Below are 13,505 nucleotides of genomic sequence, written 5' to 3'. Positions count from 1 at the left end.
GAAAGTCAATATATAGATTTCATTTTAAAAATAAGTATTGTATAATCTGGCATAGTATGTAATGAGTATTCTTAGAGACTAAAGCAAGGTATATCAATTGTTAAAATTAGAAGAAAAATGCCATTTTTGTGACTTTCTGATCCGCAGTATGCTGAATTTTCTGAATAAATATTTCTTACTTGTGCAGAGGGTGGCCAAAACTCCTGCCCCAACCCCAATATACAAAGACACAATGTCACTCAGTCTGCTTTCATTAGGTCCTGGATAGAAATATGATAGTCAATTCGATTGGGGCTTGCAGTGATACATAGGTAACATCTTCCTTCCCAGAAGCCATATCTTCATTAGCAATCTAAGTCTTCATGGCCCAGGGTGACCCTTTATACCTTTTACACTAATACAGGGAGTGGGGAAATGAAGACTCAAATTTTTTACTCGGGGTAAGTAGGGTCACACAGAGGTATCTCCCAGTTGGTCACCATCATCCTCTAGATTTCTTTAATTTTGAGCTTGTAGCCAAGCCCTTCCTGTATACCTACTTATTCCTTTGAGAAAGGAAGTTGCTTTGGGGTTTCAACTGGGCAGACAATAACTCTCTTACCTCTCATTTTCCCACAGAGCAAGCTCCTGTTCCCCAGCCTAGAATCTCCCCATAGAACAACCAACAAACAGTGAGGGACTTGCATGGAGGTTTATTGGTGGAAGTACAGCAGCACGTTGTTAGTAACTCCATTTACCCCACCCATGTCACTTGGCACCGTGGTGAACAGCCTTAGAGGCTGCACATACACCAAGGATGATCACCCCATTTTAGCTAGGTGTCAGGGCCCCAGAAAGTTCTCTCCTAGGGAACTGGCTACAGGAACCTGTAGGAAATGTTCGTTTGGATCTTCTTGTTCCCAGAGGCTGTGGTTCAAGGTGGCTCTCATGGGTATATTCAAGTTGAGTGGAGATGTCACCAGTGAGGGTTTCTTATAGCTGTGGCAACTGCCTATTTCAGTGGCAGTTTGGGTGTTTCTATGGGAAACCAGAAATGTCAGGGTCATTGAAAGCAATAGAAAAAAAAAAAAACATGGTTAAAATTCTACTTTAAAAACCATTTTATGGGCTGGGGATGTGGCTCAAGCGGTAGCACGCTTGCCTGGCATGCGTGCGGCCCGGGTTCGATCCTCAGCACCACATACAAACAAAGATGTTGTGTCTGCCGAAAAACTAAAAATAAATAAATAAATATTAAAAAAAAAAAAAACATTTTATGCCAGGCCTATAATCCCTGTGACTTGGGAAGCTGAGTCAGAAGGATTGGAAGTTCAAGACCAGCCTAGGCAACTTAGCAAGACTCTGTCTCAAAAATAAAAAATAAAAAGAGTTGGGGGTGCCAGGCACTGTTACATACACTTGTAATCCCAGTGACCTGGGAGACTGAGACAGGAGGGATTGCAGGTTCAAAGTCAGCCTCAGCAACTTAAGCAAGATGCTGACTCTAAAAAAAAGAGCTGTGAATGTGGCTCAGTGGTGATATAGATGATTAAGAGAAAAACATAGAAACTATAAAAGAACACTGAAAAGAAAGTAAAAATTGCTCACACTGTGACTATTCAGAGATAAATACAATCAGTTCTTTTAAGTGAAGATAATTTTAGAATTTAGTTAAAAGCTAAAAACTGGCAATACGGCTAAAATATCTAAAGGCCTCTTTGCTACAAAATGCCTGGATAAAAGATACGAAATGTAATTTTAAGTGCATTATTGAGTTTACAAATCAAATAATCCCAGGAACCCCAAATCCCCAACCAGAGAAGGGAGTGTGAGGTGGGCTGCCAGTGGGACTCTCCAGCTTTGGGAATCAAGGGCTGGCCCTGTGCCCAGGGAGTCATTTGCAAAGAGTGATTGGCTAAAGGGAGGGCCTTCCTGAGGCCACCAAAAGCTGGAGCTGTGGTCCTAGGATCTGGAGACCCTTTAGATGGGGCACATTTCTGACCAGGCACAGGGAGGGCAGGAGAGATGAGACAGGAGCTTCTTTGTGCAGTAACAAGCTGCTACTATCAAGGAAGCACAGTCCTCCTCCAAGTGGCTGGTCATTGTACAAGAGGACATTTCCTGAGGACCAGATGTGGGGAGTACCAGCCAGAGACACTCAGACAGATGGTATACCAGCATGAAGCAGTTGCAAGTCCTACCCAAGAGGGCACACTGACAACTAATGCTTGGTGGCAAGGACACCTGCAGAACCAGACCCTGAGGGAAAGGGGTGGCCATATACAAGGGAGATTTCACAATATTTCCAGAGTTGCAATTAAAGGGAGGGACTCTAAAGAACCCAAAAGCTGCAGGTAGTGACTCACATATATAATCTCATACTTGGAAGGCTGATAGGAGAAAGGTAAGTTCAAGGCCAGCAACTTAAGAAAATTAGCTTAAGTTGGCAGTTTGGGTATTTCTATGGGAAACCAGAAATGTCAGGGTCATTGAAAGCAATAGAAAAAAAACAAACTGGCAACTTAGCCATACCCTGTCTCAAAAATGAAAAATTTTCAAAAAGGATGTGGCTCACTGGGAGAGCACTTGCCTAGCATGCTCAAGGTCCTGAGTTTGATCTCCCATACTGGGAAGAGGGGGATGAAGGGAGAAAGCAAGCTCCTAAGAGACAGTCACCTTAAAGCATTAGAAAGAGTGACAACTCAGTCTGCCAGTCTACCACTAGGAAAGGACGATTTGACAAAGGGCCAGGTTGAGGGTAGTAAAGAGAGGAGTAATAAAGTAATAAATTTAATGTCTTGAAATCTTCAGGCATTGGACATTCTAATTTCAGAACTGAGGCCACTTTTGCAATTTAAAGGGATCACACACACACACACACACGCACATACACACACTAAGAGAGATCCATATGCTATGGGGACTGCCAAGAAAAGCAGTTTTTATCCTTTAGCAAAAGGAAAACTTCTCCCACTGAAAAAAAATCAATATAAAAATAACTTTGTGGGGCTGGCTGGGGTGGTAGAGCGCTTGCCTAGCATGCGTGAGGCACTGGGTTCAATTCTCGGCACAACATACAAATAAATAATGTTCCATCAATAACTAAAAAAATATTTTTTAAAAATAAGTTTGTGCTGGGCACTGTGGCACATGCCTGTAATCCTAACAGCTCGGGAGGCTGATGTAGGAGGATCATAAGTTCAAAGCCAGCCTCAGCAAAAGTGAGGTGTTAAAAGAGACCCTGTCTTTAAATAAAATACAGAATAGGGCTGGGGATGTGGCACAGTGGCTGAGTACCCATGAATTCAATCCCTGGTACCCTCCCCCCAAAAAAGTTTGCATCATGATAATATCCTACAAATTCTACTTTTATTTGTTTTGTGGAGCTAGGGATTGAACCCAGGGGCACTATGCCTCTGAACCACATCCCTAGCCCTTTTTAATTTTAACTTTGAGACAGGGTCTTGTCAAGCTGCCCAGGCTGGCCTCAAACTTAACCTCCTCTTGCCTCAGTTTCCCAAGAAGCTGGGATTCCAGGTGTGGGCCACTGTGCCCAACTATAAGCTGTACTCATTCAACATATTGTTGCACTTGCTGTGGATTTCTATTGCATGTTACCGAAAGAATGTAATATAATTAGCAAATTAATAAAACATTGGAACTAGAGATATCTCCCCTCTGGGTCACTGTCTGTTCTGTCCATTTGACAGAAGACATGGGTGAGGCAAAGAGAAGTAGCATCTTCCCAAGTAACTCTTTTAAGCTGGGACAAAGAGAGTCAATAGCTAACTCTATGAACCGGAGTTATTAAGTATGTTTCTTAAGCTTAATTTACTCATCCTTCATCCCTTTTATTAATAAGCACCTGCCATATGAAAACACTGTGGTTTGCTTAGGGAATGAACAGTCAGATCAAAGAGACCTGAATACCACAGACCCCCTTTTTTAAAAGTATTTTTTTAGATGTCGGTGGACACAATGACTTTATTTTTTATTTATTTATTTATTTTTATGTGGTGCTGAGGACCGAATCCAGTGCCTCACTTGCGCTAGGTGAGTGCTCTACCACTGAGCAACAGCCTCAGCCCCTATAGACTCTATTTTCAAGGATGGGCTTACAACAAAGTGGAGTCATGTGCATGACTATTCAGAATAAAAGGAAAGTTGGTAGAGGTTGTCAGTGACCCTGTGACTCCATGCAGGAGGAAGGGACAATGGAGCTGACCAAACTGGACCTACCTGTTTGATGTGAGCTGGGTCCTTGTAGAGAGTCCCAAGCAACTGCCACTCTTCTGCTCAGCTGCCAGCAGCCTGAGGGTCTCACTGGTCTGGGAGGATGATGAGAGGCTGCATTCAGGCTGTGTGGAGAAATGCACGTCAGAAGGCCAGGCTGCTCCTGAGAACCCCTAGACTCCCCAGGCATAACCTTGAAGGAATTTGTGGGCTTATACATGAATTTCACAGCCTAATCCTGGAAATCAGTTCCTTCAGCATTCAGCCCTAGAATCATCAGACCAAATACAGGATGCCTGTAAGGACTATATCCTGTCTCTGATGGGTTTTAGAGGCTACTGACTTTCATAGTCCGTGATAAGTCACCTAAACTATACCACATAATGAGAGGAGGCAAGCATTCAGGTTCTGAAATACCAAGGTTTAGGGAAATACAATCTATCAAGCTTTCTTTCTTGTGCTTCTACACTAGGCAGGTCCTAGAAAGGCTGCACAGGTGTCAAAAATCACCCCATGGTCTGGGGAAGTAGCTCAATGGTAGAGCGCTTGCCTGGTATGAGCAAGCTCTGGGTTTGATTCTCAGCACCACTAAAAAATTAAATAGGAACACAACAGTTAATGCAAAAAAAAAAAAAAAGGAATAAAACACAAATACACAAGTAACAATGTTCAGACTCCTTGAAATTAATGCCACATTCTTACCCATCATATGAGAAAATTTGTTAAAACTTATCATTACTCTATTGTGATAAGGATACAGAATCTCTTAAGACATGGAAAAAAAAATCCTATAATATAATCTAAAGTGAAAAAAAACAGCACTCACCAATATACACACTGGTGCCTCAGTATCCATGGGGATTGGTTCCAGGACCCCAATACCAGAATCCAGGGATGCTCAAATCCCTTACATAAAATAGCAAAATACTGCATATCATCTGCACATGTCCTCCTACTTTAAATCATCTATAGATTACTTATGATACCTAATACAATGTAAATGCTATGTAAATAGACCATATTGTTTGGGGAAAAATGACAAAAAAATGTGTGATATGTTCACTACAGACACAATTTATTATTTCTTCTTTCTTTTTTCCCTCATTCTTTCTCCCTTCCTTTCTTCCTTTCCTTTCCTCTTTCTTTCCTCCCTCCCTTCCTTCCCCTCTTCCCTCCCTCTCCCTCCCTCTCTCTCTTTCTTTTCACAGTACTAGGGACTGAGCTACATCCCCAGCCTTCTTTATTTTGAGACAGGGTCTTGCTAAGTTGCTCAGGTTGGCCTGCACCACTACACCTGGCCAGATACAATTTCTTATTCCAAATTATTTTGTTTGTTTTAAATTATTTTATTGGGTGAAAGACTTGAGCAACACTGGACTTCAGTAGGCACAATCTAAAAAAAAATGATTAAGACTGCCCTATAATACGATAAATGGTTTTGCGAGTTTTGTCCTTGTAAATATTTTTATTTGGAAAATGAAAATATTTTATTTCATGTTGTCTATACATAATGAAATTTAGCATTAACAACAATTGAAAATAATGAACTACACATACACACACCAAGGACAGGTGTTCAAACTTAACATTGAGATATATCTCAAATTACATAGAGCAGAAGAATAATATCATGGATCAGAAAGGTTACATCAAACTCATGATGATACGTTACCCCTAGGGAGCGGAAAGATAACTAGGACTAGAGGTGCTCAAAAAGGATTTCCAATTAACCTGCAACATTTTATTCATTAAAAAAATAGACTTGAGGGGCTGGGGTTGTGGCTCAGTGGTAGACTGCTTGCCTATCATGAGTGAGGCACTGGGTTTGATTCTGAGCACTGCATATAAATGAATGAATAAAATAAAAGTCCATCAACATTTGAAAAAAAAGACTTGAAAAAATATTGTAAATTATTTTTTTAAATATTTATTTTTCAATTGTAGTTCGACACAATACACTTTGTTTTATTTATTTACTTATTTTTATGTGGTGTTGAGGATCGAGCCCAGGGCCTCTCACATGCTAGGTGAGCACTCTACCGCTGAGCCACAACCCCAGCCCAGTATTGTAAATTATTGCTCATTGTTATTTCTATGCTGTGGAAAAATAATCATTTGCTTCGTTATTCTTTTTACATATCTAAAATTTTAAATTTTTCTGAGCAAAATAATTTCAAACTACTTATAAAGTTGTGTATGTGTGTACTCTATTACAGCATTAACAAAAATAATAGCAAAAAATATCACTAGAGCCTAAAAAACTCTTAAGACATAATTAACCTCACAGTTTTGATTTGATATTTGTCTAAAAGTGTAGTAGTGAAGGCAATCATGGTGTTTTCCTAATTTGTAACTTTTCAAAAAACTACACTGAATTCCATTTTAGTTATTAGCTCAGTCCAAAAGCAGGAAAAAAAAAAAATACTGAGGACCAGTTGTTTACCTGGCACAATTGTAGGCACTGAAGATAAAACAATGAACACATTAGACAAAGGTTCATCAAATCTTAGTCCCTAGACCAAAATCTGGTCTACCACCTGTTTTTGTAAAATTCTATTGGAACAAATACATTCATGCCCTTTTGCTTCCTTATATCCTTCAGTGCTCTATATCAGTGGAGATGAATAGTTGTGCAAAGACTCCATGACTCAGAAAGTCTAAAATATATACTACCTTACCCTTTTATAGGAAAAGTTTCCCAACCTGCAATTGACAAAAAGAAATCTCTGCCCTCACATTCTATTTCAGAGACAAACAGTAAAATAATAAATAAGTTTTTATGTGGTCTAAGGTAACGTGCATCCAACTGGAAGGAAGCAAGGGAAGGGAATATGGAGTCTTGTCAGAGAAGACCTCACTGCAAAGAAGACCCTTGAACGAAGATCTAACAGAGCTGAGAGAACAGACCTGTGGAAATCTGGGGAAAAACTTCAGGCAGGGGAAGTAGCAAGTGCAAAGTTCTGAGGGAAAAATTTCAAGGAGCTTTATGGGCCAGTGTGAATGGAATGGGATGAGAGGAGAGAGAAAGTCAGTCGATGGGCCAGACTGAATGCAGCCCAGCATCTATTTTTCAAATATTTCTGAGATTGAACCCATGGATATGGAACCTGCAGATATGGAAGGCCACTGTGCCTCTGTACATATGTATATTATGTGTGTGCATACAGACACATCTACATTTGTTTTTATTTCACTGCAGACCTTGGAGGGATGCCTACTTACTGTTGTTTCAGTGGAGGGGCTAGGCATCTTGGGCACCAGGCAGTGAGTGAATTGGATTCTTGGGTCTTTGGTGGTGATGGATAGACCTTTCTGTAGAATTCTCACCAAGCGGATCCACAATTGAAACACAGCCTCTGGATGTTTATCATGGAGCCTCAGGTAGTAGATTTTTTCTGTCACTGTTCTAAGTCGCAGAATGTGTTGGGTCCGGTCATAGATTTGTAGCTCCACATACTTCAGGGGGAGAATCCTGGGCATAATCAGGAAATTCCCATGTTGGTGCCTCCCACCACTGCTTGGGAATACAGAGGCAAGAAAGCTTGTGTTCTGAGAGTGGGGATGACCAAGTGGGGATGACTCCTCTTTGATTACCAGGACTTTTGTTAACCAATCTGCCCACATCAATAACAATGGCTGCTATTGATGCATAATATCTCATTTAATTTCCACAGCAACATTTTGATGGAGGAAAAATAAGTGTTGTTATTTCCACTTTACAGATTTTAAAACTGAGATTTGGGAAGTCTTATCAGTTTGCTCAAGTGGGAACTGGAACAAAGTTTTTTTTACTCCATCTCCAGGCTTTCTCCTTACATTGTGATTATCTGTGTTGAGAGGGTAAGGACAAGGATGGATGTCTCCTATATAGTCAGTATTTTCTTTTCAATCTTAACACATTACAGTCAGATTTTACTTTCATATCTCTATCTTTTCTTGGGGAACCCCCATATTGAAAAAAAAATTAAACTAAACAAAAGGAAGACAAAATCCTCAACAACTTGAGACAGGAACTGTGGACTGTAGACTGCTTCACCCCCAGCACCATACACAATGTTTACTATATTTAGATACTAAATACTTGTTGAATGAATGAATGAATGTCACTCTGAAGAACACTGTTCTTTCTTTTGATCTGAAATCTAGTTGCAGAACAGCTGTAACCTCCTACCACTTTTAGTCCCTCCCTCCAGCCTTTACCTGCTCAGTGTGATGACTGGGACACCACGTGTGTTCCAGGTAGAAAACTGATTCTGGGGCCAGGTGACATTGGCCATCAGGAGGACGTTGGGGAGTGGCAAGGAGGGCACTGAGGACGTCACCCCAAGAATGATGGGGGTAGATCCTTCCCAGACATCCATCCAGTCTGTGGGCTTATTGACCTGGAAATCAGCCCCAGGAACATGGGTCAGAAAGGAGCAGAAGGGTAGAAGGATACAGAAAACAGTACTTCAGCTTGGTGACAGGTGTAGAGCATACTGGGTTGGGCCGTGATCTACTATTAGTCCTTTTTATTGGTCTCTGCAAATAGCCTTTAAGCTCTCTGGCTATAGGAACCCTGTGTAGCATTTCCTAACTGTAAAAAGATGTAAGAAAAAAGTTAAGTGGCACTGAAATTTTATCTCCTCTTCCTTGATTAGCAGAAGCCAGCACTGGCTTCTCATGGCTTGAAAGGGAGATGTTGTGAAGAAAGTCCCAGAAGAGGAGGGGAGTACAGGAAGAGATGTCAAAGGGAGGAGACCCAGACAACTCAAGTGGAGGGAGATTCAGGAGCTTTTCTCTGCACAAGGAGCAGCTTGTTGCTAGGTCTTGAATGCCATATGACTTGTTCTGAAGCACCTGGGGATGGGGGGGGGGGCGGTGCCAGGACAGGAAGTCTGGATGGATGCCCAGCACTGGGACACAATGTCTCAGTTCACTGACAGAAAGGCATAAGAGCCGTGGCCACTAAGGAGACACAGGGACCAAGGTAAGGTACAAATGAGGAGAGACACCTATGTTCCCAAGACACTGCCTTCTCCCTACATTCTAGACTTTGTAAAGTCACCAAGACTGTTGCTCTGTTCTTGGTAGAACTGGGGACAAGGAGGAGGCCCCAGGAATAATAGGAACTTATTTCCCAACAGCCTGACCAAATGGTACTCCTAGAAAAATGAATTTGGGGCTAGGATTGCAGCTCAGTTGGTAGAGTGTTTGCCTAGTATGTGTGAGGCATTGGGTTTTATCTACCTAAAAATAAACAAAATAAATGTGTTGTGTCCATCTATAACTAAAAAAAAAAAAAAAGAAAGAAAGAAAGAAAGAAACATGAAGTTTGATGTTATGGGGAAAAGGGACATTTCTTGGAGCCCATGTTGTAGAATGAAATTTGTATCCCCTGCAAAACAGAGGACAGCACATATTGAAAGTAGTGTTCCATAAAAGCTGAATCTGCTCTGAGGTGAAGGTGGAGATGTGGAGAGCAGGGACAGAGGAGGCAGCACCACTGCGTTATGACTAATCTCGGGCTCAATCACATCAAGTAAACTTTGACTTCTGCTATGGGTCCATCTTCCCTGGCACATTCTGAGTTTCCTACTGCCTATTAGGCTACCTGGTGTCCATTCAGAGATTCCAAATGGTTTTAATATAAGACCAACTAGAAAATATTAAGAGGACAAATCTGCTGCCAAAACACCACATCCAAAGAGAAATGACTAGAAATCATATCCCAAGTCCATGTTAATGCTCCTTTTCCATGAGAGTGTTAGCAATGAGGTCTGCCTGGGCTTACCAGCTGACCCCAAGTACATGTCCCCCTGGAGAGCACCAGGACCCCTGAGCACAGCTCCTCCACTCTGGAACTGCAATAAGAAGTAGCTTGTTGTTCTGTGAGTAATCCCCAAATTAAGCCGCTGACACACTTCCAGGTGTTCCCCCCTTCTCTCCTACAACTCCTTGCCCCTTATTCACTTCATTTGGGTGGGTCCTGCAGACTCTCTGTGAATTCCAGCCTTCCTGCCTTGACCCAGGTACTTTGAAATTCCTGTGCCAGATACATCCCACTCCTGTTCTTCCGCTCACCAAAGACTCAGCAATACCTCAAAGAGTGACTCACAACACTGTTTTCTGGAAAGCTTTTTCCAACTGTTTAAGTTCAAAGGGGGTGCTCTGGATGCTCCAGGTACCTGTTCTCTGTGCTCATGCCTTGGTTGTTCCAAACTATTCAACACAGAGCTTACTTAGCATTTTATAATGGGTAGGCCAAACATATAAGCTTTCTCAGTCCAAGACACCACCTGATATTCTGGGCACCTTCTGCCCTGGATGCAATAGGCCTTGAGAATGTGCTTCCTAGCTAATTGGTTTTATCACACTACAATGGAGCATAGACACACAGGGTCAGGCTAGTGTCTGTGGAGGTCAGGCAGGACCTGGGTAATAACAAATGCCTATTCAAACAACTACTTCACACTATTCCCAGTGGCTCCATGCTTCCCCAGGCCATGAATGCACACTTCCACTGTCATTATCACCTCTCTGTGGGGACTTGGCAAAATCTAAATAAGACCAATCTGCCCAGGGGCCTTGTTTTCAAATAGATGTTTCTAAACTATCTTAGAAGGAGGAGGCTGGATCTCAGAGCAGGGTCTCCAAAAATGGCCTCCATTCCCTGAAACCATCTACTTCAGACAAATGGCCCAGAAAGGACACCTGTGGTCCTACCTGGAGACAGCTCTGGCTTCCTTGTAAGGTTTGAGTCTAGTTCCTGCAGGGAGCTCTCTCATGCTGTAGGCACAAACTGAAGTTGAACTTGGGACCCAGATCCTCTGCTTTGTTCTGGCTTTGGTGGTTTCTTTCTCCACCCCAGGGCTTTCAAAGTCCACAGCATCTTGTGAACAACCCCTAGGAACAGTTTCAGGAAGGGGAAGACAGGTGGCCCTGACAGCCATGGAGATACCTGGATAAAGTTGCTTTCAAACACCACTGAGTTGGAGAATAAGTTGAATTCTGGAGAATGAATCAATTGACAAAGAAGGCCATTTTCCACCCCAAGTGCTACTCCAGGGCTTGGTTCCCTGACCTTAGGAGGGAGGCCCCTAATTTTACTCATTGGGTTCTTGGGAAGAATGGGCTGGGGAACATCTCTGGGGCTCCTTGCAGACCCAGCCCAACTCCAAGGTGTTGCCATTGTGACCACTGCTTCCCCCACCTCCTGCAGCTCTACCTCCCTCCCTCCTTATGGCTGTCCCGGAGGGCCTGCCAGCTCACAATGGCAGGAATGACATCAGGGAGTGTGAGGGGCAACAACAGGAAAGGGAAAAAGAAGAGGACAGGAAGCATGACGGATATGCAGGACCCTTTTGTCCTTCTCTCTACTGGCTACAAACCACCAGTCACGGAGCCTTTTCCACTCTTCCAACATTCAGTCTTACTCTAAGAAGGAGGAAAATGACTTCCCAAGATTATACCGTGAGAGAAGTGAGTTGGCCAGGACAGCGAGAAAGGGTCTGGGGACACCCACAGGCTTTAATTCTCTCTCCTCACAGTGAAACTGCTCACATAAACTCTGACTGAATTGCTCACCTCAGATAGGCTCTGACCTGCCCAGATGAGTCTAAGGGTGGGAGAATGGAATTCATTTTTCCTACCCCATCTCATGGGATAAAATGAGAATTATTTTTTAATTACCAGGCTATTAACAAAGAGGCTCATTTATTTAGAAACAGTGGACAAAGGAAGAAGTATTTGGCACAGCGTTAGGCTGGAGCCAACTCAAAATGGGTCATGAAGGAAGCTAGGTGCAGTGGCAAGTGTCTGTGATCCCAACTACCTGGGAGGCTGAGTTACGAGGATCACTTGAGCCAAAGAGTTTGAGGCTAACCTTGGCAAATATAGTGAGACTCCATCACAAAAAAAAACTTTTGTTCTTTTTTAAACTTCAAAGTATTTGCAAATAAAATAACACGTTTCTAAATAACTCATCATCAAAGAAGAAATCAGAAATCACCAAGGAAATTATAAAATATATAAAAATATATATTATATATAATATATATGGAAAGAGAGGAAAAAAAGGGTACTGGGGATTGAATCCAGAGGTACTTTACCACTGAGCTATATCTCCAGTCCTTTTCATTTTTTAATTTAAGACAGGGTCTACAGAGTTGCTTAGAGCCTCACTATGTTGCTGAGGCTGGCCTTGAACTTGTCCTCCTGCCTCAGCCTCCCAAGTCCACAAGCCCAGCTAAAATATTTTGAATTTAGTAAAATGAAAACATAAAACATGAATTGAAATAAAAGCAGTACTTAGGAAGGGAAATTATAGTTTAACTGTCTTATTGGAAAAGTTCAAAAATTAATTAAGCTTCCATATAAAATTTAGCTAAAAAGAAAACATTAAACAAATTAAATGGAAAGAGTAAAAAAATAAAGAATATAAATCAATGAAATAGAAATGGACAAAGAAAAATAAATAAAACCAAAAGTTGATTTTTTAAAAAAGAACAATAAAATTGATAAAAATTGAAAAAAGTTTGTTGCTAGAGTGATCTAGAAAAGAGAGAAAATACGAATTATCAGTTTAAAAGACAGAGGGAATATCACTATGGATATTATGAATTTTAAAAGTATGAAAAGAAAATAATTCCAGTAACTTTATGCCAAAAATTGACAATTTCTATTTCTATGCCATCACATACAATTGAGTAAAACTGTCTTAAGAAAAACATTTTAAGCTAAGTACAATGGTCAACATCTGTAATCCCAGCAATTTGGGATGCTGAGGAAAGGAGATTGAAAGTTCAAAGCCAGCCTCAGCAACTTAGTGAGGCTCAGAGCAACTTAGAGAAATCCTGTCTCAAAAAATAAAAAGGGCAGGGATGTGGCTCAGGGGTAAAGTCCCTTTGGGTTCAATCCCCAGTATCAAATATATATATATTAACTGACTTTTTAAAAATATTATTTTTTAGTTGTCAGTGGACCTTTATTTATTTTTTATATGTGGTGCTGATATTCCAACCCAGTGCCTCACACAAGCTAGGCAAGCGCTCTACCATTGAGCTACAACCCAGCCTTTGGCTGACTTTTTAAATTTGTTTAGGAAAAAATCAAATAAATATGTATATTCACACAATACTTGTAATTAAATATCTCTCCACAAATGAAACTCCAGGTCCATATGGCATCACTAGAGGAGTCCACCAAACATTTGAGGAATGAATAACATCAATTTTACACTCGGGAAATGAAATAGCACTCATTTTATGATCCAGCATTACCAAAACCAAATAAAGACAATGTAAGAAAAAAAA

At 41.3% G+C, this 13,505-nt stretch overlaps 1 protein-coding gene across 1 annotated transcript; it reads right to left on the bottom strand.

The window, feature by feature from the left end:
- Positions 1 to 677: 677 nt before the first annotated feature.
- On the bottom strand, positions 678 to 12,568 carry Garin1a (golgi associated RAB2 interactor 1A). The gene is made up of 5 exons (XM_046422479.2): positions 11,151 to 12,568; positions 8,413 to 8,619; positions 7,435 to 7,684; positions 4,219 to 4,337; positions 678 to 1,017 (listed from the first exon to the last, which is right to left on the bottom strand). Exons 1-5 carry the CDS (start codon positions 11,381 to 11,383, stop codon positions 822 to 824), a joined length of 1,005 nt encoding a protein of 334 aa, XP_046278435.1. The 5' UTR covers positions 11,384 to 12,568; the 3' UTR covers positions 678 to 821.
- Between the last annotated feature and the right edge of the window lie 937 nt (positions 12,569 to 13,505).

Source organism: Marmota monax, unplaced genomic scaffold, assembly GCF_021218885.2.
Source record: "Marmota monax isolate L192 unplaced genomic scaffold, Marmota_monax_Labrador192_F-V1.1 WCK01_AAM20220418_F8-fsc00027, whole genome shotgun sequence".
Taxonomy (NCBI): Eukaryota; Metazoa; Chordata; class Mammalia; order Rodentia; family Sciuridae; genus Marmota; species Marmota monax.
The sequence above is the reverse complement of the archived record's forward strand: the minus strand, read 5'-3'. Positions and strand labels throughout refer to the sequence as shown.

Coding starts and splice junctions, on each gene's coding strand:
- Garin1a (XM_046422479.2), bottom strand. CDS start 11,383: ATGGCAACACCTTGGAGTTGGGCTGGGTCTGCAAGGAGCCCCAGAGAT. Junction 4,338..7,434: donor GCCCCTCCACTGAAACAACA/GTAAGTAGGCAT, acceptor TTCTCCACACAG/CCTGAATGCAGCCTCTCATC. Junction 1,018..4,218: donor ACCCAGCTCACATCAAACAG/GTAGGTCCAGTT, acceptor GGTTTCCCATAG/AAACACCCAAACTGCCACTG.